The sequence below is a fragment of the Chrysochloris asiatica genome, unplaced genomic scaffold (genome assembly GCF_000296735.1).
Source record: "Chrysochloris asiatica unplaced genomic scaffold, ChrAsi1.0 scaffold00001, whole genome shotgun sequence".
NCBI lineage: Eukaryota > Metazoa > Chordata > Mammalia > Afrosoricida > Chrysochloridae > Chrysochloris > Chrysochloris asiatica.
Window position 1 is genome coordinate 31,069,398 of NW_006408519.1, and position 27,468 is coordinate 31,096,865.

General features: G+C 44.3%; 3 protein-coding genes across 5 annotated transcripts in view; 1 reads left to right on the plus strand and 2 right to left on the minus strand.

Moving 5' to 3' along the window:
- TATDN1 (TatD DNase domain containing 1) overlaps positions 1–12,077 on the minus strand; it is a 53,312-nt gene extending 41,235 nt beyond the window's left edge. Inside the window, exon 1 of the mRNA XM_006830696.1 lies at positions 12,056–12,077. Within this exon, the coding sequence (XP_006830759.1) occupies positions 12,056–12,077 (22 nt within the window). The remainder of the gene's footprint in view (positions 1–12,055) is intronic.
- Positions 12,078–12,215: 138 nt separating this feature from the next.
- Positions 12,216–19,800, plus strand: NDUFB9 (NADH dehydrogenase (ubiquinone) 1 beta subcomplex, 9, 22kDa). Its single transcript, XM_006830697.1, has 4 exons — positions 12,216–12,316; positions 15,274–15,466; positions 17,690–17,803; positions 19,669–19,800. Exons 1-4 carry the CDS (start codon positions 12,216–12,218, stop codon positions 19,798–19,800), a joined length of 540 nt encoding a protein of 179 aa, XP_006830760.1.
- Positions 19,801–22,877: 3,077 nt separating this feature from the next.
- MTSS1 (metastasis suppressor 1) overlaps positions 22,878–27,468 on the minus strand; it is a 223,775-nt gene continuing 219,184 nt past the window's right edge. For 2 of the 3 annotated variants that reach the window (XM_006830700.1, XM_006830698.1), the window contains 3 exons: positions 26,441–26,614; positions 25,965–26,127; positions 22,878–23,761 (listed from right to left, as the gene is read on the minus strand). In XM_006830700.1, coding sequence (XP_006830763.1) covers positions 23,061–23,761; positions 25,965–26,127; positions 26,441–26,614 — 1,038 coding nt within the window. In that variant the 3' untranslated portion in view covers positions 22,878–23,060. The remainder of the gene's footprint in view (positions 23,762–25,964; positions 26,128–26,440; positions 26,615–27,468) is intronic. The other variant, XM_006830699.1, reaches the window with a different exon arrangement.

The following is a 27,468-nucleotide window of genomic DNA, read 5'->3' on the forward strand; positions in this document are numbered from 1 at the left end:
CTTCACTCTCCACTCTAGTCCTCTGTGGCTATGTCACTGACTCTGGGCTCCAGAGTCCCCAGGTCTTGCCACACTGCTGGCCAACCAGGTCTTCACCCGGGTTCACAGAAGTCTATTGAATCCTTTGATTTCTTGACTGCTGCTTCCATGAGTGTTGATAGATGATTCAAGAAGGATGAAGTCCTTGACAACTTCAATGTTTTCTCCAATGATAAGAATGTTGTTTACTGGTCCAACGGTGAAGATTTTTGTTTTCTTTGCATTGAGATGCAATCCATACTGAAGGCTGTTGTCTTTCATCTTCATCAGTCAATATTTTAAGTCCTCTTCACTTTCAGCAAGCAAGGTTATATCATCTGCATATCGCAGGTTGTTAATGAGTCTTCCTCCAATCCTGATGCCACGTTTTTTATCATATAACTCAGTTTCACGGATTATTTGCTCAGCATACAGGGTGAATAAGTATGGTGAAAGAATACAGCCCTGTCGAACACCATTCTTAATTTCAAATCGTTCAGTGTTCCCATGTTCTGTTTGAACACCTGCCTCTTGGTCCAGGTACAGATTCCTCATGAGCACAATATACTAAATAATATAAACTATATTATGTAGTTTTCATTAGGATCACTGCAGTCCAGGTTTGGGTATATAATTGTTGTTAAATGCAATAGAGTTGGTTCCGACTCACAGCAACCCTGAATAGTGGTTGGTGGGTCTGAACCAGGACCTTGCAGTTTAGCAGTCCACTCCTTATCCTAAAGTGATGGAAGTATTTTTAAGAGTAGGAGAGTCTGTAAATAATGCTCAGGAAAAGAGTGCAGAAAATGCCACCAACAGGAAAAGAAAGTTCAGGAACGTACACACTGGACAGAAATCATTCCCCTGCTAATCAAATGGTGTCGAAGCCAGCATGGTCAAATGAAGCCGGGTTGCTCTGAATGGGAGGCGAAGAAGTATATCTGAGCCAGAGAAGTCAAGGCTAAGGGCAAACTCCAGTGATCCTGTGAAGAGTAACTCAATCTACACAGAAGTAAAATGTATAGTGAAAACTGTGGGAGCTGGAACGCAATGGGACTGCCTTGTTTCTCCCAGTTTCACAAGTCTTCTGCCTTTGACAAGCTAGATCAGCACTTCCTATCATGTGGCGCTGTAGGATCAGCACTGGACTGCGAACCACAAGGTTCAGCAGTTCGAACCCACCAGCTGTTCCTCAGAAACCCTGGACCGGGTCGCTAGGAGTCACAATCTTTTTAAAATACCTCTTTTGGACATTTAACATATCCTTCCTTGCATTTGGTTTGATTGTAAACAGATTTTACCTTTCTAGGCTGAAAACTAACTCTACCCAAAGAACACTAATTTTTTTGGCGTGGTATGATAAGCACTCAATCATAAGGTCAGTTTGAACTGCAAGGTTGACGGTTCAAACTCACCAGCTGGTTTTTGGAAATCCTATATAGGGTCGCTATGAGTTGAACTGACTCAACGGCACTTAGCGACAACAGAACTTAGTACACTGTCTTTGGATAAAATGCTGCTTGAAATAACTCCCCTGGTATGGATGGTGTTGTGGGTTAATGCACTGGACTGCAAAGTTGGTTTGAACTGCAAAGTCGGTGGTTCAAGCTCACCAGCTGTTCCTCAGAAATCCTATATAGGGTCACTATGGGTCGGAACTGACTCGACGGCTCTTAACAACAACAGTAAAATATCTCTCAGATCTAAGTCTACAATCCTCACCTCTCCTGAGTGTCAGAGATGCATTTACACCTGGATGTCTTACAAGAATCTCAAATTTAAACTAAAATAACCAAATCCAAATGGAACCCACTCTCACCCAATACCAAAACAGTCCTGCTTCCACCGTGTTCTTAGGGTTATACCACGCTCCCTAACTTGAGTCATCGTTGGACTGATATTGCTCCCTTGTTGTTGTTGTTAGGTGCCATCGAGTGGGTACCGACTCATAGTGACCGTATGCACAGAAGAACGAAACACTGCCTAATCCTGGGCCAATCGTACTACCGTTGCCACACTTGATTCCATCGATGCTGCCACTTGGCCAATCCATCTCGTTGGGGGTCTTCCTCTTTTTCCCTGACCCTCCACCTTACCAAACATGATATCCTTCTCCAGCAACTGGTCCCTCCTGCCAATATGTCCGAAGTATGAGAGATCAAGTTTGACCATCCTGGCCTCTAAGGAGCACTCTGGCTGCACTTCTTCCAAAAATGGATCTATTGGTTCTTTTGGTAACCCATGGCACTTTCAATATTCTCCTCCAACACCATAAATCAAAAGCATCAATTCTTCTACGGTCTTCCTTATTCACTGTCCAGCTTTCTCATGCATATGAGGTTATTGAAAACACCATGGCTTGGGTCAGGTGCACCTTAGTCCTCAAGCTGACATCTTTGCTCTTCAACACTTTAAAAAGGTCTTGTGCAACAGATTTGCCTAATGCAATACGTCGTTTGATCTCTTGACTGCTACTTCCATGAGTGTTGATAGTTGATCCAAGAAGAATGAAGTCCTTGACAACTTCAATCTTTTCTCCATGGATAAGAATGTTGTTTATTGGTCCAGTGGTGAGGACTTTTGTTTTCTTTACTTTGAGATGCAATCCATACTGAAGGCTGTGCTCTTTGATCTTCATCAGTAAATGTTTTAAGTCCTCTTCACTTTCAGCGATCAAGGTTGTATCATCTGCAGATCACTGGTTGTTAATGAGTCTTCTTCCAATCCTGAGGCCACATTTTTCTTCATATAACCCAGCTTCTGGGATTATTTGTTCAGCATACAGGCTGAATAAGTATGGTGAAAGAATACAACCTTGTCGCACACCTTTCTTAATTTTAAACTGTTCAGCGTTCCCATGTTCTGTTCAAACACCTGCCTCTTGGTTCAGTTACAGATTCCTCACGAGCACAATTAAGTGTGCTCCCTTACCTCCCATAAACCCCCAACTGCTAAATATCCACTCTACTTGTCTCTTCCATTCTCTATCCATTTCTCACTGGTCTAGTTCAAACTCTGAAATGCTTCCTCACCTCTCCTACCTCCCCAACTCTACAAGTCTAGACAACAGCTATGAGAATTTCTTATGCAAGCAGAGGTGTGATCATTGTCATTTCCCACCTCCAAGTGACTGAGAATTCTGCAAAGATTAGGATTATGCCCGTTTACCAACTGCTGTAGCCAGGGTATTTCCATTAGCCTCATATGCATGTGAAAGTTGGGCAGTGAAGAAGGAAGACCACCATAGAAGAATTGATGCATTTGAGTTATGGTGTTGGAGGAGAATACTGAAAGTACCACAGACTGCAAGAATAACTAACAAGTCTGTGTTAGAAGAAGTTACCACCACAATGCTCCGTAGAAGTCAGGATGGGAGACTTCATCTCTCATACTTTGGAAATGTTGTCAGGAGGGACCAGATCCTGGAGAAGGACATTATGCTTGATAGAGTGGAGGGTCAGTGAAAAAAAGGAAGACCCCCCAATGAAATGGATTGGCACAGTGGCAGCAGCAATGGGTTCGAGCACAATCACAGCTGTGAGGTTGGCGCCGGACTAGGCAGTATTTCGCTCTGTTGTGCAAAGGGTTGCTATGAGTCAGAACTGACTGGAAGGCACCTAACAACAACAACAACAACAACAACAACAACAACACCCACTGTTGTAAGGAACTCTGGTGGCACATCATGTTAAATACTTGGCTGCTGAAAAAGAAGATTGGCAGTTCTAACCAACCCAGATGCTCTGCAGGAGGAACGCCTGATGATGGTCAGCTCCCTGCAAAGACTAGGAAGCAAACCCAACACCCCAGACTAGCAGCCAGGAGGCAGACTACGCTGATGCACTACACGGACCAAGCTATGAGAGGCCAAATGAAACACACCGATGAAAATCCTGGAACCCTGAACTTCTGAGGAAAGGTAAGAGAAGTGCTTGCTGGGAGGGGAAGGTGAGCAGGACGGTGAGACAGGGAGGTTGACTGGTAAACGGCTGACCAGACACAGCACCACCATGTTGAACCTTTGTGAGCAGCTCTGGCAACAGAAGGTCAGTTCCCACCCTCACCCACCCCCAGCAGCAGAGATCCTTCTCTCTGGGAGTTCACAGCCATGTGGCTGGGAACCATGCCAGTGTGAGGTTTCAGGCAGGGGCTGCTGGCTGTGCCCTTTTGGTGCCTGCCTATAGAACCTGCAGATCCATCAGACCAGCACAGTGCCTCCAGCTGTCCTGTGGTCCTAATAGACACTGAAAGTAACTCCCTAAAGGGCCTCCACAAACTCCTTCTGGATTGAGTGCTCTGGACACAGACAACACCGAGGCAGGTAGGAACTCCACCCGGAGCCAGAAGTCTGCAGTCCCACCCCTCCAGCCCCACTTCATGAGCTCCTTAGCTTGCACGAGCCCCTGAGACTTCTCTAGGGTCCATCAGCTGTACTTTTGTTTTGTTTTTTCCCTATTATTATTTTCCTTTATTCTTTCTCCTACTCCTTCTCTTTCTATCCCCTTGGATTTTATCCTTTCGACCTCTACTTTTGTTTTTCCTTCCTTCTTCTGTCCCTCATTTTCCCTCTTCTTTATTTTTTTCCCTTTTGATCTTCCTTTACTACTCTCCACTCTTTCTCCTTTCATCTTCCCTCCCCCTGGTTTTTCTAAGGGTTATTTTTATTTCTTCCTTTTAGTTTGTCTTATACTCCATTTTTCTGTCCTGTCCCTCTTTTTTCTTTTTAGATATTATATTCTTTTCTTTTGGCCTCTGCCGGCTTTTAATTCTTTTTTCTCCTTTATTATTTTCTCTTTTCATTGTTCCTTACTTGCTTGTTTATTCTGTTTGCTTCCTGTTGAGTGTGTGTGGTGGTGGTGGCAGGGATGATGGTGGTTCTCCTCATTCACACCAAACTGGAGACAGCAACCATGTTCATACAGCACAGCTACAACCATACCCTGGACAAGAGCCAATACCAGCTCCTACACCACATAACCAATGACAGACAGCCAACACCGGTCACACCCACCCTAAAAAGTGTATGAGTGGCAACCAGAGAAGGGTGCCCATGCTGCCAATCTCTAAGTGTGCCCACAGGAGATAGCTGGTGAGAACCGAAGATCACATCAACATACAATCATCAATTAAATACAAATATGAAAACATTTCAATATTCCAAAGACAACAGACAATTTTAGCTCACAAAAAGAAATGAGAACTCTCCACTAAGACTGAAATTCAAAGGGAACACATGAGCAGGCATGTAGCTTGCTGGTGCCCATGTTGGTCCACTGGTGAGTAGAAGAGGGGGAAAGGCAGCAATGAATTAATGGGCTGAGTTCAACCACATTCCACAGAGTCCTGTGGATCTGGAGATGAGAGAGAGAAGAAGTAGGGCTGGTTGGTCCAAAATATGGTGAGACCTGGGGACACCTGAGTTTATAGACAAGAACATAGCCACAGAGGTCTAGAGCTGAGAGTGAAGCATCCAGCTGATATGGATACGGATGGGCAACTTAGACATTTGCTACCTAAAATGAAGGGGCGATAAAGACACAAAGTGACTGGCTTAGAAGGTTTCAAGGGGGTGTTTAGTTTAATAGTGTGTTGGGGAAGAAAGAGTCACCAGTAAATAGTTTTCATCTTGTCTAGATGGGTCTGGTTAAAAGAGATGGGGATAAGATTCTTATGATTCAATAATGAGTAATTGTTATCATGACTAATTGCGACTGTCACAATAGTAAAGGTAGAAGTGTTATAACAAAAACAGGGGAGTGGTTAATCTTACAGTCAGGAACAAAGGACCCTAGGAACATCAAGGGAGAAGAGCACAAGCAGAATGTGAGACCTTAGCCAGAGAAGCAGCCAAACCAGAGATGGAGACATGGAGAGAAGGAACAGCTGAGAACTCTAGATTCATGGGAAGTGAGGGACTAAGAGATGGCGGTCAGGAGGGAGACTTGCAGAATATGCCCTTTGGTGGTGTAAATGATTATATATGCCTGAGTGTTTTTTAAAAAAAGCTGAATAGAGAGAAACACTGGTAACAGATGGTGCATGGAGGGGATTATAATCATTGTAATGAAACAAGCTGTATGATTTGTTGAATGTAAAACTGATGATTTGCCCTGTAAACTTTCACTCAACCCACAAAAAAAACCTTAAAAAGAAACGAGAGAATGACACAAACAAATGACCAAAATGCAGGTTCAAAAAACGTTTCTGAAGAAGAAAAGGTAATGGAACTAACTGAAAAAGAATTTAAAAGAATGGTATATAGGTACCTAAAAGGACTAACAGAAAGATCAAGGAGAACACAGAAAAAACTTTACAAGGATTCAGGAAAACGTTACAAGAACAAACAGGAAAACAAATGTAAATTCTGAAATAGTACAAACCTTGCAATTAGAAATCTAGACGATTAATGCTAAGATTTCAGAACTGAACAATACATTTAAAGGGCAAAGGAGCATATCTGAAGCAATGGAAGCCTGAATTAGTGAATCAATCTCTCAAAGCTAGTATGCCAGAAGAACAATCAGAAAAAAAGAATGAAAAAAATCCAAAGAAAGCCTAAGAGTTATGTGGGACACCATGAAGAGGAATAAAGAGTGATTGGAGTTCTAGAACATAAAGAGACAATAAAAAAAACACAGAGAAAAACTGTCAAAGAAAGTTGAAAGAAAACTTCACTAACTTCATGAAAGTCAAAAAGCGTACAAGAAGCTGAATGAACCCCAAACAGGATAGATCACAAAAGAAAATCACCAAGACATATCAATCAAACTTCCCCAAAACAAAGACAAGGAAAGAATCCTGAGAGAAACTCAGGAAAAACAAAAAACTACCTACAAAGGAGAACCAGTAAGACTAAGTTCTGATTTCTCAGTAGAAACCATATAGGCAAGAAGGCAATGGAACGACATATACAAAACTCTGAAAGCGCAAAACTGCCAATCAAGATACCCAGTAAAGCTGTCCCTTAAATACAACAGTGAAATTAGGGCATTTTCAGATTAACAGAAATTAAAGAAATTTATAATAACAAGACCAACTTTGCAAAAAATACTACAGGATGCTCTAGAGAACTGAGAATCAACAACAGTGGACAACAACCTTGAGATTAACATACATGATACCATCAGCACACAGATACAGAAGTTTTTAAAGTAAAACAAACCTACAAGACCGAATTCTGGGGATCAGAGATATCAATTTATAATGAAGTCAACTGCAAAGCAAAAAGAGGGAATAGTGTAGATACAGAATTTCTAAACTTCTAAATAGTGTAGATACAGAACAAGGAAGTCAAGTTGATTTCAAGTTAAAGCACACTGTTTTAAGTGGGAGAAAAATACATAAATTACAGGGTGACATCAAACAAAATGAAGACAACTTCAGATCCAAAAAAAAAAAAAGAGGGAAATCAGAAAGATTTAGTAAATATCAACACAACAGAAATGAAGAAAATGAAAATAAAACTAACAAATGAACTCACAGAGTGCACTAAAAAAAAAAAACCACATAGCAAAATGTCTGTAATCCATTCATACCTATCAATAATTACACTGAACATAAATGGATTAAATGCACCAGTCAAGAGACAGAGAGTAGCAGAATGGATTAGAAAACCCTTCAAAATGCTGTCTTCAAGAGACACAAGTTACACACAAAGACAAAAATAGACTCATAATCAAAGGAAAGGAAAAATATATCAAGTTAATGTCAATCAAAAATGAGCAGGATTGGCAATTTGAATCGCTGATCAAATAGACTGTTAGACAAAAACCAGCATAAGAGACAAAGGAGGACATTATCTCAAGATGAAAGGGTCAACTGAACAAGAGAACACACCATAGTAAATATCTATGCCTCCAAACACATAAATAAAAATCCCAAAGAAGTGAAGGTAAAAAGAGAAAACTGTGGCACTGTAGGATAAGCACTCAAGCGGAAGGTCGGTTTGAGCCACAAAGGTAGTGGTTTAAACTCCCCAGCTGCTCCTCAGAAACCCTATACAGGATCACTATGGGTCAGGACCAACCGGAAGGCATCTAAATCAACAACCGATTTTAATACACCACTTCCGATGAAAGAAAGAACAAGTCAGAAAGAAACTCAATAAAGCCACAGAAGAACTAAACAACACAATCAACCAACTTGACCTCATACACAGAGCACTCAACCCAACAACAGCCCATTATACATTCTTTTACAGACACTGGAACATATGTAAAGCCAGAGTACACCATATGTAAGGCCACAAAGCAAGCCTCAATAAATTTTTAAAAATCAAAATATTGCATAGCATCTTTTCAGATCACAATGCTATAAAATTAGAAATCAACAATAGGAAGATCAAGGGGGGAAAAAAGAAAACAAAACAACACCCTGCTTTAAAATCTACTGTGTAAATAGATCAAATAAGAAATGCAATTAAAAAAAAAAAAATTCCAAGTCAAATGAGAGCAAAAACACAACTTACCAAAACCTTTTGTTGTAAAGTGCCACCAAGTCGGTTTCGACTTATACTGACCCAGCATACAGTTTCCAAGGATATAGCAAAAGAGGTGCTCAGAGGGCAATTTTTAGCAATAAATGCTCACATCCAAAAAGAAGAAAGAGCCAAAATCAATGTCTTAATCAAACATCTCCAACAATTAGAAAAAGAGCAAGGTAAGCCTACTGCCACCAGAAAGAAAAAAAATACTACAGGTTAGAGCAGAAATACGCATGGCCTATCAAAACTAACACAGACTAAGTGAAAAACTTGAACAGGCGTATAGCAAAAGAATAAATTCATCAAGTCATTGAAACACTCCCAACTAAAAAAAGTCCAGGCCCAGGTGGCTTTACTAGTGAATTCTACCAAACATTTCGAGAAGAACTGATATCAACCTTACACAAACTATTCCATAATATAGAAATGGATGGAAAACTCTCATTTTATGAAGCAAGCATAACTCTGCTATCCCAAACCAGCAAAGATATCAGTAAGAAAGTAAATTATACACCAATATTCCTCATGAGCATAAATGCAAAAATTCTAAACAAAACGCTAGCAATAACATAAAACACAACATAAAAAATAAAATTAAATTAAAAAATCATGACTAAGTGAGATTCATACCAGGTATGCCAAGATGGTTCAATACTAGGAAAACAATCAACATAACTGACCACATAAATAAAACAAATGGAAAAATTATATGATCATATCAATTGATGCAGAAAAGGCATTTGACAAAATCCAATACCCATTCCTGATAAAAACATTCAACAAAATAGGAATAGAAGGGAAATTCCTCAGCATAATTAGGGAACATGCTTTAGGGTAAGCACTTGACTGAAAGGTTGGTTTGAACTGCAGAGTCACACCAGAACTCCTAGGCTTGTCCCTATTTTTTCATTGATGAGCTGTATAGTTCTAGGTTTCACATTTAGGTCTTGAATCCACGTTGAATACATTTTTGTATATGGTGTGAGATATGGATCCTGTTTCATTTTTCTGCAAATGGATTTCCAATTTTGTCAGCATCATTTGTTGGAGAGACTGTCTCTTTCCCTTTTAATGCAATCTGACCATGTTGTTGTTAAGTGCCTTTCAGTCGGTTCCAACCTATAGCAACCCTGTAAAGGGTATTTCAGGAGTGGCTGGTGAGCTTGAACCACCGACCTTGCAGTCCAGTGCATTAATTCATAGTGCATACCATAAATACACTATCACACATACTTGAAAACACACAAACAGAAGATAAAATAGATGATTAGGACCTCCTAAAAATTAGACACTATGTAAATGGAAAGATTTTATCAAGAGGTAAAAGAGAATCACAGACTGGGAAAAACTGTTGACCTGTCAAAGGACTAGTCTCCAAAACTTACAGAATATTTCAAAGCCTCAACAAGAAGGCAAATAATCCAGTTAAAAAATGTCAGAGGACATGAAAAGACACTTCACTAAAGAAGACTTATTCAGGTGTCCAACCTGAATTAGAGAGATGCAAATCAAAACAACAAGATATCATCTTACTCAAGAAACAGAAAACAACAAATGCTGGTGAGGGTGTGGAAGAACTGGGACCCTCCTACATTGCTGGTGGGACTGTAAAGTGGTGCAACCATGTGGAAAACAGTATGGCGCTGTCTCAGAAAGTTGGAAAAAGAACTACCGTATGAGCCAGCAATTCCTATACTTGGTATATATCCTCCAGAAACAAGAGCTGTAGCATGACTAGACATAGATGTACCCATGTTCACTGCAGCATTATTCACAACAGCAAGAAGATGGAGAGTCCATCAACAGAAGAGTGGTTAAACAAAATCTGGTACATAAATACAATGGAATATTACACAGTGTTGAAGAACAATAAATAATCTGCAAAACATCTGATAGTATAGATGAACCGGAAGGACATTATGCTGAGTGAAATCAGTCAATCACAAAAAGACAACCATGGTATAAGGCCAATTTGTAAAAAGTTGAAAAAAAAAAAAAAAAAAAAGGTTTTCTTGCTATATTCTATGATGGTTACAGGGTGGGTGGGGGTGAAGGAGACAGAAAAAACATAAAGTGAATAGCAGTACATACTATTAAAAAAAAAAAAAAGTTCGTTGTAGAAATTACAAAGACAACAGCAATACACCACCCATTGTTCCTCAGTTGATTGTGAGGTACAGTGACCCCATGTTATTCTTATGTGCTAATGAGTTGGTTCCAACTCATAGTGACCCTGTAGAGGGATTCTAAGGAGTGGCTGTGGATTTGAACCATTAACCTTGCAGTTAGCAGTCTGGTGTTTATCCTACAGCTAGCTCTACACCAGGACTCTTCAGTGACCCTATGTGGTTGTTGTTGTTAAGTGCCATTGAGTCAATTCTGACTCACAGCAACCCTGTGTACCGTTTCTGAGGGGAGGCTGGTGGGTATGAACTGCCGACCTTGTGGGTAACAGTCCAATGCTTACTCTACAGTGCCAAGAGTAGAATTGCCCCATAGAGTATCCAAGGCTGTAACCTTTATGGACGATTGCTGTAAGTTTCTCTTACTGAGGAGCTAGTGGATTCCAACCATCGACTTCCTGGTTAGCAGTCCTATGGGGCTGTTTAAGAGGCTCCCAGGGAGTTTTATGGGGTCACTATGGGTTAACGCGCCAGACTGCAAAGCCGTTTGAACTGCAAGGTCGGCGGTTCAAGCTTACCATGCCCTCCTCGGAAACCCTACACAGGGTCGCTATGGGTAGGAACTGACTCGATGGCACTTAACAACCACCACAACGAATCAGATTCCACTAGATGGCAGTGGGTTTATGGGGCAGTTCTACTGTTACATGAGGTTGCTATGAGTCGAAAATCAACAAAGCACACACCACCACCCATTACTGTATCCCAAATGCCCAGTCCGGTTTCTAGTACATAACTGTCACTTGAGAATTTAGTGAATGCATGCACCACATCCAAGGCATTTTCAGTGTTGTGCCACTTTAAAGACTAAACTTCTCAGTGAGACTAATTACCCTTCCAACCCTATTTTTCACAACGTCCACCAAGTGCCTGGCAACAATTATCTGTAGTCCTTTGTTTCCCTGCCATTTTCCCTATTTGGTTCTACCGATGCCGAACGGATCCCCCGTTCCAGTAGCAGTTTCCCCTCAACAGGGGCAGGGTCGTTGAACCCTGAGCTCCGGGGCCAGCATAAAGCTCACCAGAGGCACTCGGGTAACTGTGACTGAAATTACGAATTAATGCAGCGAACGGCATCTTTTCTGCCATAGAGGAAGCGATGGGAGGTGCACGGAAGATGCACCCGTTTTATTTTTATTGAATATATTACACAGGTAGAAGAACGCATAAATCATAACTTTACCGCTTGTGAATTTCTTATCAGCACACACGTGAAACCAGCATTTAGATCAAGAACCAGGACAGAGACGCCTCCCCGCGCCCTCTGACATTGAGGGGCCTTTTCAGCCCTCAAAATGTCCGGGAGTTCGAATCTTAGCTCCTCCGGTTGCGGGTCAGAAAGGCTGAGGGACCGGGAAATCACAAATCTTACCAACGAATTTGAAGCGACTCATTTCTGCTTTTCCTACTCCTCCCCGGCGGAAACGGAAGTGGCCGCCGGCCGGCTGGCCCGTTCTTCCGGTCCCACCCCCCGGCTTCCGGCCTGGGATTTCCCGGTAGCGCTTGCGACCGCTGAAGGTGAGCGGTCCGTCATGGCGTTGTCTGTATCATCTGCCTACCTGACCCACCAACAGAAGGTGCTACGGCTTTACAAGCGGGCGCTGCGTCACCTCGAGTCCTGGGTCATCCACAGGTGGGAGAGGGGACCCTGGTCTGGTGAAGGGGCTTCAGACGCCGAGAGGTCCAGGGGGACCGGGCAGTCAAGGACTTCGGGGACAGAATGGGCTGGCGTCCCCTTACCTCCACGTAGCTGTCCCATAGACCCGGGTTCGAATCCAAGCCTGGTTTCCTATAACTGCGAGAGTTAGGACGAGTTGACCTGTTACGTGATTCTGTTTTCTTCCGACTGTGTCCTAGAACACAGCCCTAGAACCCAGAGGCTTTCCGGACTAGATGCATTGTCAAGTGGGGTGACAGGCCTTTATTCCCTATTCAGAGTTCTAAAACCGAGGTCCGGGAAGCGCTTTGAGGGCAAACTTCTCAAGATGGAAAACTGGGGAGCCCTGGAAGAGATGCAAAGGGAATCCTTGAAGCCCGGAGAGCATGTTTATGATTATGGGGAAATAAGGAGCGCTGGTAGCGTAGTGGTTACGAATTGAGCTGCTCATCTCAAGGTTTGCAGTTCGAAACTACCAGCTGTTCCGCGGGTGAAAGAAGAGGCTTTCTGCGCCTTTAAGCCTCGGAAACCCTGTGCTGGGTCGCTATGAATGGGCACCGACTCCACAGTACACCACCACCGCTCCCCACCGCCCCCCAAGTATGTCTTTGCTAGGCCAGAGGATGACCAGGTACAGAGTGGTAGGATTGTCAGCTTCTTCCCTAGTTTCACCTCGGTCATTCATCTGACAGAATTTGTAACTCTGCTTCCTTGTGGAATAACCAAAGGTGAGTCCACTTTCCAAAGTGCAGCAGTATTTGGATTCGTGGGGAAGAAGAAGATAAACATATAGAACATAGAACCCTGAGCACCCTGGGGTGCTCACCTGAAGGCTAGGAGCTTGAGTCTGCTAGTCGTTCTTTGGATAGAAAGGTGTGTCCTATGGGGCAGTTCTACCCGAGTCCCTCCGAGTTGGAATCAACTGGATGACAGTGGGTTTGGACTAAGATGAAGGAAGTGGCGCCATCAAGAATTCATGAAATGCAGAATTACAGCTGTTTATAATCATGGAGGAAATGATAGCAGTAGCTATATGATAGTGGAGGCCCTGGGTGATAGTTCGAACCCACCTAGAGGCCCCTGGGAAGGCAGCATGGTGATCTGCTTCCAAAAACTCACAGCCTTGAGAACCCAGTGGAGTAGTTCTACTTTGCACACATTAGTCACCGTGAGTTGAAATCTACTCAGTGGCAACTAACAACAGCTATGACAACAGTGACTCTGGATTTTCAGCCTCAGTCCTCACCTGGGTTTCTTCATCCGTTTGCTGTATGTTTTCCTTGATTCCATCCTAAACCTTCTGTTCATTGCTCTGTGTATTTTGGATAGCCTTGTTCAATGCCAGGACTTGAGTTCCTTGTATATTCAGCTGTCTGTCTGTAGGGCTGGCGTTCTCGTTGGTTGTAGCTCACTTACAGCTCTCTGAAACTCCATTTTCACTATGTAGTGATTAGAAGTCCTGGTGTGGCGCGGCAGGATAATGCTCTGGACTACAAACCTGTTTGAACTGCACAGTCGGCAGTGCAAGTTCACCTTGGAAACTCTATGCCTGGTTGTTATGAGTCAGAATCCACTCGACAGCACTTAACAGCAGAAACAGCAACATAGTGGTTAAGCACTTGGCTACCACCGGGAAGGCTGGCAGTTGGAACTCACTAGCTGCTCTATAGGGGAACGGTGTGGCAGTTTGCCTCTGTGAAGATGATAGCCTTGGAACCCCTAGGAGGCAGTCCCATAGTACCCTATAGTGTGGCTCTGAGTTGGAATCGACTTGACTGTACACACAGCACCAGTATTGCTTCTCTCCCCAAATTCCTTGTCTCAACTAATGACAATACTAGCAATTGAGTCCCTTAATTTAAACCTCAAATTTACCCTCAAGTAGTCCTGATGTGGCGCTAGGGTAAGTGCAGGACCAATGTTACTGCTGACGAATAAACCCTATACAGGATCGCTGAGCTGGAAGCAACTTGACAACACTTAACAACAACGTGCCTTATCTCCCCTTGTGCCAATAATTTCATCCTTGTATATCATGTATTAGGCACTAATTTTTGTAAATCTCTCTCCAAAGTAGAATATGAGGATTAGTAGCTGACATTATAGAACACTTACAATGAGCCCATCACTGAAATTTGTTTTAACTCATTGAATCTTTATAACGTCCTTAAAAGTTAGATACTGTTATTAACCCTCTTTGGGGAACCCCGTGGCTCTGTGAACCACCACATAAGTGGTTTGAGCTCATCAGCTGTGCCACAGGCGAAAGATGAGACTTTCTGCTTCTGCAAAGATATACAGCCTTCAGAACCATATACAGAGTCACTATGAGTTGGAACAGACTCAATGACACTTAAAAAACATTATTAACACTATTTTGTAGAGGAAGTACCCAGGACTGTCTTGAGATGTTGTTATGTGTCGTGGAGTCAGTTCTGACTCATAGCGACCCTGCACAGGGTTTCCGAGGCTATAAATCTTTACAGGAGCAGAAAGCCTCATCTTCCTCCCGCGAAACAGCTGGTAGTTTCGAACTGCTGACTGAGATTAGCAGCCCGATTCGTAACCACTACGCTACCAGAGTTCCTTGCCTTGAGATGTTAGGTTATCATTGAATGAAGGTTGAATGGCTCTGCAGAGGCATAGCTTTTGCCTTTTGCTAATTGTCATTTTTAGTTGAAGTCATCATTCCTGTTTTGGAGACGAGAAAAGTGGCTACGCTATATTTAATACAATATTTATGGGCCGTGGGGTGGATCTGCTGATGGTTGGGGGGAGTCATATAATGTGCTTAGTCCTGTATCAGGGCCCTTGAAGGTGGCAGGAAGTTAGACTCCATCCAGAAGGTATTGGTGGGAGTATAGCTTCTCATCAGCAGTAACATTTTTCATCAGGTAACTAACACGTCTAATTTCCCAAATCATTTGGTTTAGGGATAAATACCGCTACTTTGCTTGTTTGATGCGAGCCCGGTTTGACGAACACAAGAATGAGAAGGACATGGTGAAGGCCACGCAGCTGCTGCGGGAGGCAGAGGAGGAATTCTGGCAGTGCCAGCACCCACAGCCGTACATCTTCCCCGACTCTCCCGGGGGCACCTCCTATGAGCGCTATGAGTGCTACAAGGTAGGTAGGATTGCAGCTGCGCCTTTAGCCTTACAAACTGTGTACCCTTTTAGGAAGGAGCTCTGGGAGTGCAGTGGTTACGTGGTTACGAGTTGGGCTGCTAACCTCAAGGTCAGCAGTTGGAAACTACCAGCCATTCCGTAGAAGAAAGATGAGGCTTTCTGCTCTGGTAAAGATTTACAGCCTCAGAAACCCTGTACAGGGTCGGTATTAGTCGGAATCAACTCCACAGCACATAACCACCAGGCTTTTAGGGACAGCTGGCGATTTCTGTCCCAACAGGTGTGCTACTCTTTGTCAGGTGCCTGTTGTCTCTCATCCTCTTTGTTGTTGTTGTGTGCCCTTTTGTCAGTTCTGACTCATAGAGACCGTGTATAAGGTTTCCGAGGAGCGGCTGATGAGTTTGAACCATTGACCTTGTGGTTAGCAGTCCAGTGTTTATGACAGTGTCACAGCAGGACTCCTTAGATGATGTTGTTACTTGCTGTGGAGTCAGTTCTGACTCACAGTGACCCCGTGTAGGGTTTCTAAGGCTTTAAATCTTCTCAGGATTGGAAAGCCTCATCTTTCTCCCAAGGAGTGGCTGGTGGGCTCGACCCACAACCCTTGTGGTTCATAGTGCAGTGATCATTGTTTGGAGCCACCACAGTTCCTAGACATCATTGTTGCTGTTAATTGCCTTTGAGTTGGTTCAAATTCAAAGCGACCCTATATAGGGTTTCTGAGAAGCATCTGCTGGGTTTGAACCGCTGACCTTGCAACTCAAATGGACGTGGTGGTCCAGTGCATTGTCCTGCAGTGCCACACCCGGATGCCTTTCGAAAGTCTTACTGACATAACGTCACACACATAGACTCTAAATTCAACTCCAGTGTCTTGCAGTATACTTTTTGGCAAAGCACAAGGCTAAATTACTGGCATAAAATTCATTTTTGGTCCTTAATTGTAGCCCATTTGAATGGTTGCTCAGTATTGTGGAGACTGTCCCTCTGGCTCGAGAACCAGGCGGGGAGGGGTGATGTCCATCCTCCACTGACACTGTTGCCTTTTTCCATGCAGAGTGGTTTCCCTCTAAGGTGCTCTCCTTTCTCCTTGGCATCTTCCTACTCAGGTCTACCATTAACTGCTTGGTGTTAGCAACCACCTGACACGTGTCGTGTTTATAAAAGTGCACCTTGCCTTCCATCTTCTGGTAGGATCGAGAAAGGGGTGCGTCAGTATAACCGTACTTACTCAATATGTCAGAATTCGAGAAGCTGGACTCTATGAAGAATATAGCATGGGGACTGGAGAAGACTCATTAATGACCTGTGATATGTAGGTGACACACCTGGCTGGCAGTAAAGAGGACAAAAAGCACTAACTTACTGATGAAGATCAAAGATTTCATCATACTTTACATTGAGGTGTAACCCATACTCAACAGAGACCAATAAAGATCATGATAAACACAGGAAATATTGAAGCCGTCAAGGATTTCATTTTACCCAAGTAAATCAACAATCCACAATCAACACTCATGGAATCGGCAATCAAATCAAATCAAATCAAATGATGCATTGCATTGGACAAATCTGCTGCAAAAGATGTCTTTAAAGTGTTAAACAACAAAATGTCACTCTGAGAACGTCGCTGTGCCTGAACATCGTGGTACTTCCAGTTGTGTCCTGTACATACAGAAACTGGCTGATAGATCCAAGAACTGATACCTCTGAATTACGAGAGCCTTCAAAAAGTTTGCAGAAAACAATTAAAAATGAAACATACTGAAATTTTTTTGTAAACTTTTTGAAACCCCCTTGTGTGCTGTTAGCAAAGACCATTGACTATACAATGGCCTGTCAGAAGAATGAACAACTCTATGTTGGAAGAAGTACAGCCAGAATGTTCCTTAAAAGCCCTGATGGCAAGTGTTCATCTCCTGTACTTGTTATCAGAAGGGACCGGTCCCTGGAGAGGACATTATGCTTGGTCAAGTGGAGGGTCAGCAGCATTGAGGAAGACCCTCAGTGAAATAGACTGACAACAGCAGCTGCTACAACAATGGGTTCAAATACAGCCACGTTGTCAGGCTGAAACAGGACTGCGCAGGGTTTCATTCTGGTGTACTATGTTAGTTAGTATGTTAGTTAGAACTGACTCGGTGTCACCAAATAACATCTGTGAACAGACCCTGTCAGTGACATTGGAAGTGAATGATGCTATGGTTTCCTCTCCTGGCAGGTCCCCGAGTGGTGCTTAGATGACTGGCATCCGTCTGAGAAGGCAATGTACCCAGATTACTTTGCCAAGAGAGAGCAGTGGAAGAAACTGCGTGTGGAGAGCTGGGAGCGAGAGGTGAGCCTTCATAGCTTCTGCTTCATAGCTTCATAGCTTGAAGAGCATAGGGGGTCCCGAGGCGAGTCTATTCCCCATTAAGATCAGAACAACATTTTTAACAGAGTAAATACATCTGGGTTAGAAACTCACGATGGGATGATGACAGACTGACAGATGTATAGATAACTTCTAATTTTTTAGTGAAGGCAGAGAAAAGCCAAGGAGTGTTGAGGAGCTCTGGGAAAGCGCTGATCCTCCTGGGGAGAGGAGGACCATACTGGAACAGGATTGCCAGGTGACATCCAAGGCCGACTTCAAGTTGGAGACAATTTATGTTCTGACAGCAGTCTGGTCAGGCTTTTTCACGTCAGCAGTACTAAGGTGTGTGGGCGCAGGTGAAGGTAGATGGTATGGTTTGCCCATTATCTAGAGCAAGTGGCAAGGAATTTGAGGGTACTCAAAGGGGAGTGATTGTGTATGAGAACGCCTTTAGAAAAAGTCGAGAGGTTTTCATCCGAAAAGAGACATTCTGTGATGGTTACCAGGGGTGGGAGAGAAGGAAATATTATTCACTGGCTGGCAGACTCCTGGTGTGGCGCTGTAGGATCAGCACTGGACTGCGAACCACAAAGTCGGCAGTTCAAAGCCACCGGCTGCACCTTGAAAACCCTATACAGGGTCACTATGAGTCTGAACCGATTCAATATCACTTAATATTTATGACTTCTGGTGTGGCACTGTAGGATGAGCACTGGACTGCAAACCACCAAGGTTGTCAGTTTAAACCCACCAGCTGCTTCTTGGAAACCCTACACAGGGTCACTATGAGTCGGAACCAACTGGATGGCACTTACCACCACCAAAGTGGAGTCCTGGTGTAGCACTATAGAATGACCTTGCTATCAGCAGTCCAGTGCTTAGTGGTTCAAACCCACCAGCCGTGCCTTGAAAACCCTACACAGGGTCGCTATGGGATGGAACCAACTTGACAGCTCCCAAACCAGGGGGTGTTAACTTGGGTGAACTGGAAGCGGGGGAGGCAGTGGCTGCATGGTGAGCCCTTTGAGCCCGCAATTTGGGCAGGTGTGCTGGATTGGGCCATAAGGTCCAGGGTGGTGAGTGTCGGAAGTCTTTGGCCAAGGTGGAGTGGAAGGGTAGTCACCGGGACCCAGGAGGGTGGTCTCTTACCAGCAGCATCTCAGTGTTTACAAGTTTGGGGTGCCATGTGCCTGATTAGCAGGTTACCTGTGCAGCTATTAGCACAGTGACTCGGCACACGTGATTGGAGGCCCCGGTTAGCCGCGGCCACAGCCCAGCTGAGTTTTCCAGAGGCTGTTCCAGAAGGAGAGAGTGAGTCTCTTACAGCCTCCTCTCTTCCGACAGCGTTACCAATTGTGCAAATTTCCAGAACTAGGGGTTGTTTGGGAACACTAGAAAGGACTACATATATACTTGAGATTTTGTTATTTTTTTGTTTGGGGCCTTTAAAGTCAGCATCCCGAACACAGACAGAGGGCTTTCGTAATCTTTTGGAGATCACTTAGCTGAGATAGATGTGTTTCTTGGGGGGCTAGGTGGAGGCCATGACAGGTGGAATTAGATGGTAATTGCCGAGTCAGTTCAAAGAGTCCAGCTGTCCCACAGGAGAAAGAGGCGGCTTTCTGCTCCTGTAAAGATCTACAGCCTCAGAAACCCTATACAGGGTCAGAACTGACTCCACGGCATACCACCACCACATACAGAAACACCCTTCACTAGTGAGTATCAGATAGTGGGTAATACAACACAGATCAGAAACCGAATTGGCCCTTTTCACGGAAGCAGGCAGATTTGACAAAGAATTGGACTCCTTTGGCAATTGTTTTTTCTCTGTTCCCTTTCAGGTTAAGCAGTTGCAGGAGGAAACTCCACCAGGTGGTCCTAAGACTGAAGCTTTTCCCCCTGCTCGAAAGGCAGGTGATTTGCCCCCACTATGGTGGCATATTGTGACCAGGCCCCGGGAGCGGCCCATGTAGAGAGAGGAAGACATCTCACTGGTCATTTTGCAAGTGAGCTACTTGCCCTAATAAAAAGAACTCCCATGGTCGGCTGTGACTCATGCCTTTTGTCTGAGGATTAACATGATGCCAAGTCCCCATTGCCATTGTCATTGTAGCCATAAAGCAACGGGAAATGTAGTCATCAGTCAAGTCCAGTAAATCTCTGGATGTCCTCAGTAAAGACTACAGCAGCAGACGCAGGTTTGCTCAGGAGACTGAGCTGAACAAGACTTCATACCAGAGATTTAAGTACACTAAAACCTGTGAGAGCTGGAACCCATCAGGACTGTGTTTTTCCTGGTCTCCCAGGTTTCGTGTCTTTTGACAGGGCGCAGTCTTAGCACTTTTCTGTTGCTTCTGACTTGGAAATGTTTAGGTATTCCTCCACCTTACATAGGTTCCAGCTCTCGCAGATTTTGGCTCTACCTCTGTAGTGCATATTTGAAATCTTCAATCTACCAAAACTTCCGGTCAAGATTGCACAATTGAAAGTCTAGTTTTGATGAAAGGACAACTCTCCTTAAGGCAGCACATGTCCAGCAAATAAGCCGAGGGTTTGTGGTGTCTTTTGTGTGAAGGTGGAAAGGCCAAAAGGTCTGGCCTGCAACGGAACACAACAAATAGCAAAACCCCTTTGCTTTTTCTAATGTAGCTGGGGCTGTCTGCAGACGCAAGGGTACGGTTTTTTTGTTCTGTTTTTTTTTAGTTTGTAGGCTTTTCTTTAAAAGGTATAGTTTTAAAACTCAATTGAAAACACCTGCTTTTCCATTCGTGCTGTCTCATTGGACGGTTTTCAGAGAATCCATTACAGCCACTTGCGTTCTTTAAGTTAATAACCACCACAGAAAAGAAGGTTCTGTCAGTTTCCCAAGTTCAGTTTAGGTCTCAGTCCACTCTCTGACATTTGGCTAAGACCTCAAAGGATTTCAATAAGACTTGAACTCCAGGGCTTTTTTTTTTTCCATTTTTTCCCCTAGTGGTTCTTTATTTATAATGTAGGCTGAAGCAATTGTTACAATGTAGAAGGGAGACACATTACACAATTGTTATTTATACAAGAACAAAAAAAAAAAAAAACCCAAAAAACCAGAGAGGTCAACTCTCAGTACAAACGAGCAACTAAACTACAGAACTTACCTTTAGAAAGGGTTTGTTTGGAGCTGTGACAGGCTTTTACAATATGCAAAAACACAAACAGAACTACCCGAGGTGTTTCGTCACATTCTTTCTACATTGAACTTGGCAACGTTTTATATTCCATTTATTCAGATTATACTAACGTTTAAAAACTAAACAAGTGAAAAACTGTACCCAAAGTACAGCTACATCCATTTATTTCAAAGGTTTAAAATACCACTTTTTTCTCTATCCTAATGACCTTGCAGGGATTTCTGCATTTGCAAAACCCATCCTCAAGCATCATATGCACAGCGCATCAGCTACGTTTAGTCATCAAGATTGGTGGGCTAAACCACAGGCACTACTGTCGCTTATATTCTGTAAAAGGAGCTTGTTTTTCAAAGAAAAAAAGCTTTATTTTCTAATAATCATGCCTTTGCTTTAAAGCCGTAACGTAAAATGTCCTTGAGCAATAATCACAGCAGTGTTAATTGTTAATATCTAGAACAGTGACTATACAGGTGTACATGACTCTCACATCCAATGTGCTTATGTTGTAAAGCATAGGTTACGTCATTGAAGACCAGCCAACAGACACGTGCAGGGCCTTTGGGCGCCACCAAGCTGCTCTTTGAGTATTACAATCACCAGTGGGCACTTTCATGGACCCGACTATGTTAAGTCACTTTCTTTCCTTTCAAAACACTTGTCTTCTCCAAATGTGGTTGATCCCTTCAAGTCTACAAATCTCTGTTGGCTTTAGGAAATGAGCACTATAACAAACTTAACTCGCATTTTAAAAAGAGAAGCCATAAATCCATTCCGAAAAACCTTATTACCTAGAATACAAAAAAAAAAAAAAAAAAGGGACAGTTACAGTGATCGGATTCCCAGTGACAATAAATCCTTCTCTCGACAATGTTTAGTATGAAGCCAATTAACTGCCACTGATTGAAAAGAAGAGAAAAACAAGCCCCCAGATTGGTAAACACATTGGCAAGTTGCTAGACTCCAAGCTGGTTACCCTTGTTAAATCCACTCGAGTGTTTTCAAAATATTTGGGCTTTTCAATGTGCCCAGCCTGCTGGGCACAGGTAAGTAAAAGGCATTTGCTATATCTTTTTAAGAATTCCCTGCTATCATTTTAAAACGTTTTCCTTTTTTTTGTTTGTTTTTGAACTGCCTTCCTTTTTGGGATGTATTTGGATTTGATGAAAATGAGTACAAGAGACGAGAAACAAAAATAGGGGGTTCTATGTCTACCCAGTGGTGGCAGCATGCATGGGACTAGTGGGGGTGCTGTGTGCAGTTGAATTGTGGGAGAAAGAAGTCCTTTAAACACCCTACAGAAACAAACACTGCAATCCAGTATGGCTTATTCGGATGCATTTACCATGAAGTTACTAGAAATTCCAACCTACAAGGCTACTTTTAAATGGAACGGGGTCGGCTATGTTGACAGTGTCTCTCTCCAGGCCCCTTTCCCCTCCTCCCCCCAAATCCCAAGCTTCTACCATTTCCAGATTGATTTCACTGAATATTACGGGCCAATGGTTCCTCCTGCCTCTTCCATTCAGAACAGAGTATATTTATATAAGGATTTTTCCCTTTGTCCATTTTGTTTGTACATTAAAATAACTTGAATTTTAACTTCTAAGTTGACTACTACGGTGCATCTATAAAAGCTTGCAGGAAAAGAAAGGGAGGGAAAGAAAGAAAGATGGAAAAACAGAGAAAAGGAAGAGAATAGTAATCCTTTTGTTGGAAGTTAACTACTTTGTGGTTCCCCTGCCCTGACCCCCAACCCTACCCCGTATGCATTTAAAATTTTACAAAGACTTATAAAAAAGTTAAATGGAATTTGGCACCTTCAGAAAAATCAAAAGGGAAACTAAGATTCAAATGTGCAGAAATAAAACTCAATATTTACAAATGATTATGTCAGTTACATATGTTGCTTGTCATTTTTATCTAAAGGTATGAAGTACTTTTCAAAAAGCTGTATTCTGAGTTGCCTACAAAAATCTTTTGTTGGATTATAGATTGGAATGGATCAAGACAAATTAGATGTTACTGATTAGACAGTCCGCTCCTCACGGCCCGCATTTCTGGGGAGCCTAGGAGAAGCGGGGTGCTGAGCGGTCATTGGTCATGGTCTTCTTCAGCTTCACCCCCCTTCGGATGGCGTTCAGCATGTCTTCTCCTTGTGGGATGTCTCGAGGGCTTAGATCTGCAGACTCGCTCTCAGGACCCTGGCCTGGGGAGGCCGGGGCACTTGAAGGCTCCCTCTCCTGGTCTTCAGCCTCGCTCTCTGGAATGGCCTGTCTGTGCTCCTCGGGGATACTCGGCTTCGGACCTGGAAGTGGGGGGTTGACAGAGGCCTGGCCGCTCCACATGGAGGAGGGCATGCTGATGACGCCCTGGGGACCCTCCCCCCCAGATGGCGACTCGGGGCTGTGTTCACCCCGCTCCTCTGGCCCATCAGGAGGGGCTGGCAGCATCCCGCGGAGGTCTGGGACAGTTGGGGTCTTCACAGGGATCACGGGCGTCTTGATGGGGATGGGGCCAGCTCCAATGGTTCCCCTGCGGACGGAAGGCTTGGTGGAGGGGGTCCGTCGGATGGTTGCAACCCCTGGGGTGACCATAGCAGGTCCAAGGGTGGTGGGGAGGCCAGCAGTCGAGGCTGGACGCTTGGCTTGGAACATCCGCCGATAGGACTGGCTGATGTCGCTGTTTCTGGGGATGGTGGATGATTTGTCAAACTCCTGCTGATCGGCCTCCTGGTCACCACTTACGGAGAAATAATCGTAATCTGAAACTGATGACAGATTTTTGATTAGGAAGACCCACAGCTGCACTGGTACTTTTTGATTCTTTAGTGTTGGGAGAACCAAGAACCCAAGAGAGAGAGAGGATTCTGCCCACATTCTCCTTTCAAGCCCACTTTCATGCGATCCTTACAAAGCCCCCCCCACCCCCCCACCCCACCCCCCCGGCAGAGCTCTCAGGCGGAATCCTCAGTTCACCTAGAACAGCGCTGTACATAGCAGTCACTCAACTACTGGTGAGTGCTGTAGATGGTAAGGCTGCCTGCCTGCCTGCAGCAAAGCTAGTGCTGAGCTTCTCTGGGTGAAGTACGGGGGACGAAGAGAAGGTGGGTTCTACTGACCCTCTAGTCCACAATGCAACAGGAGAAATAAACCTCAATCAGAGAACAAACCAGATAGTTAACTGGTAGGAGGAAGCTAGAAAAAAGAAATGGGACCATGGCAAGGAGTCCTAAAATGTAAGCCCTAAAAACAGGTTCCAGCAGTACCCTGTGCTCACTTGCTCACAGATGAAGCATCTCAGAACAGCACCACAGACATGCTGGACCGGAGAGTTCTTGGTTGTTCTGTCTAATGCACTAGACAATGTTTAGTAGCATCCCTGGTCTTGAACCACCAGATGTCAGTAACAACCAGCTCCTCCAGTGTTGACAACCCAAATGTCTCCTACCTACAACCAAGCCTACTACTGTCACCAAATAATTCCAACTCACAGCAACCCTACGGAGGGTTTCTGAGGCTGTAAATCTTTACAGGACTAGAAAGCCTCATTTCCTGAGTGTTTGAACTGCCAACTCTGAGGTTAACAGTCTAGTGCTTATCTTACAAAGCTACCAGGAACTCCAGATATTGCCAAATGTTTCTTAGAGGCATAATCTCTCACAATGTGTTGACAACAACGATCTTAGAGTTTTTGACGATTTATAAATAGCTTTAGATCACCTGTAAGATCTTCAGCTGTTAGGTTTTCATCTGGTCTGGTTTCTATGTGTGTTGAGGATGAGGTTGAGGGAGGCAGGTATGATAGAGGAATTGATTGGAATGGGTAAGAGCTTGGCCCTTGGACTCTATCAGACCTTAGGTTCCAACTCCAGCTCTGCTACTTATTCACTGCATGAATTTGGGCAAGTTACTGAGTGCCTCCAATTCCACATCTGTAAGATGGGGGTACAAATATTTATCCCTTCAGTGGTTATAGGTTAAGTGCCTTCGAGTCAGTTCCGACTCACTGCGGGGAGTTTTCAAGGAGTGGCTGGTGAGTTTGAACCACTGACCTTGTGGTTAGTAGTCCAGTGCTTATCTTACAGTGCCACACCAGGACTCCAAAGATTAAACAGGATAATAACTATAAAGTGCTTAGCACAAAGTGCTAAATGAAGCTATCATCATAGTGCTACGGGTTAGTGCACTAGACTGAAAGGTCAATTGTACCCACAAGTTTAGAGGTTTAACTTCAGCCACTCCTCAGCCTATACGGGGTCACTGTGAGTTGGAACTGACTGGACAGCACTTAACGAGAACGGTCACTAACGGCCTCTAGCTCAGTTCAAATCTAGATCCACCATGTATCATCTTAAAGGGGCTGAAGTCCAGTCTACCTCGTTATAGGGTGCCACCTGAAAACTCCAGATCAGCTCTTCAAAGCACCGTCAGATGATGAAATCAAGTCTGAAATCCGTCTGCTGAGCCCAGGGGTTAAGTTGCCACTAAAATGCACTGTCTGCCCCTTATGCTGATGAAATCAGTCAGCCACAAAAGGATAAACAGTGTATGAGCTCACTTAGAGAAAACAGGCTAACATACAGAGACCAATACTTGTTAGTAATTTCCAGGATTGGGAGGGAGGGAGGAAAGTGAGTTTCCAGTCACAGTAGAGGGTGGAATGAAGACTTGGGACGGGATTGTGGTGCAGGTGCTGTGTGTAAATATAGTGAATGTGAGCCATGTCAAGAACAAGCTGTGCAACTGGTAAACGTTTGTGTTATCTGAGGGAGCTTCAGAAAGTTCAAGGAAAAATGGAACTACAACAAAGTTTCCCTCCACAAACTTCTTGAAGCCCCATTGAATTGTTGCCACAATTTAAAAATTTTCAGAATATGAAATTCATAAATATGCATGAATACATTCAAATAAAAAGAAAATCAAATGCATCACTGGCTCAGCCTGACTGGGAGCCTGGCAGCTGCGTCGTACCTTGGGAGGGGATGGTGTCCTCAGAGCAGCATGGGGTGGTGGTCTGGGTGCTATAGCCGCTGGAACACTGCAGCGAGTCCCGGCTGCTCCTCTGGGTGTCGAGCTGAAGGCTGCGTGTCAGAGCCAGCGCTAGCTCCTCACAAGTCTCCAGCTCCTCACCAGGCTGCAGGTGGAAGGGGAGAGAGAGAGACACCAGGTCATGAGACCCGCCATCTGGTACCCTGGAGCCTTCTCACACCCCTCTTCTGGTGGAACCTCCTTAGCCTGCTCCCAGGAGGGTCCTGTGGGTCCTGCCCAGGGTCTAGAAAGTTCCATGTGTCTGACTGCCATACAAGGCTGTTCCCCAGGGGTCTTCTAACCACTAAAGACTAGCGGATGGGGGAGATAGCGCCCAGTTCCTCCAGCTAAAGGGCTCTGTCAGCCATCAGCAGGGTCTAAGTGGGCCCACCCAGCTACAGAGAACAAGACATCATCACCCTGGTGGCAGCAGACACAGTCATGCTCCGGGGTCTCTGGGCCTCCTCAGCAGCTGCGGGTGCACCGCCCATGGAAATGGTTCCTCCTCCACTGGGCTCCGGCTCTCGCTTGTCTTTGCGGCGCTGTAGGGTGTTCACCAGAGGCTGGTCATAGGGACCTGGTTTAGCCCAGTCCTAAGCAGAACAGGAGGGTCAGAGTAGCCACGAGGAGCTGAGGCCTTGGCCTCTTCAGAGGGCCACAGTTCCCAGAGCAAAGCTGGTTCCCAGGGGGAAGCCCAGGCTAGGGCAAAACCTGCAATCCCTTCTTTGTCCTCACCCAACTCTACAAGTTATAGTGGTGAACGCTGGGGGTTGAACGCTGGTGGATGAAACCTGAGTGCCCCACTTCTTCTCCTATCAGCTCAAAGATTAGAATCCTCAGCAACCAGTCAAGAAGGCTGATCTCAGTAAACAGCCATCTAACAGCTGGCTCCCGCCAGAGGAGACCACGTTCCCAGGGACCCCCGCCGCTCTTCTGTCTGAAGGAACCAGCTCTCCTGTAGCTGCCCAAATTGCACTTCAGAGGAGTGGCCACCAGGGGGCAGTAAAGAAACGTCAGCCACCCTCCCAAAAGCAGACTCTTCTACTCCAAGGGAAAATGGCCCTTTCTCTAAAAGTCTAAAAGCTAGAAAGGGAAGGCCCTGGGATCAACAGGGAGACTGGAGGAGTCTGAGGAGTCCTTGCAGCCTGGAAGGGATGAAATCAAGACCTACTCATCATTCTGGCAGTTTAGGGGCTTCCTTCTCTCAAAATAAAGTAGAATATCTTCCGGGAGCTTCAGAGGTGGACTTGGAGGAAATCACTTTACAACTTTTAATAGAAAGCAATTAGGACTAAAAGAGTAAAGTCTGTATGTGTTTTTTACATATGATGTAAGAATACAAAACATATTCTGGGTTATGATTCTGTTACCACAGCCCAGAAAAGGGACTTGTTAAGAAAGTGTGAGGCCTGGGGAAGGACAAATGCTTCAGATTTCATCTCCTGAA

What these genes read in the sequence shown, in the direction of transcription:
- NDUFB9 (XM_006830697.1), top strand. Translation starts at nt 12,216, where the DNA reads ATGGCGTTGTCTGTATCATCTGCCTACCTGACCCACCAACAGAAGGTG. An exon ending in GAGTCCTGGGTCATCCACAG is followed by an intron (nt 12,317 to 15,273) that starts GTGGGAGAGGGG and finishes CATTTGGTTTAG; the next exon opens with GGATAAATACCGCTACTTTG. An exon ending in AGCGCTATGAGTGCTACAAG is followed by an intron (nt 15,467 to 17,689) that starts GTAGGTAGGATT and finishes CTCTCCTGGCAG; the next exon opens with GTCCCCGAGTGGTGCTTAGA.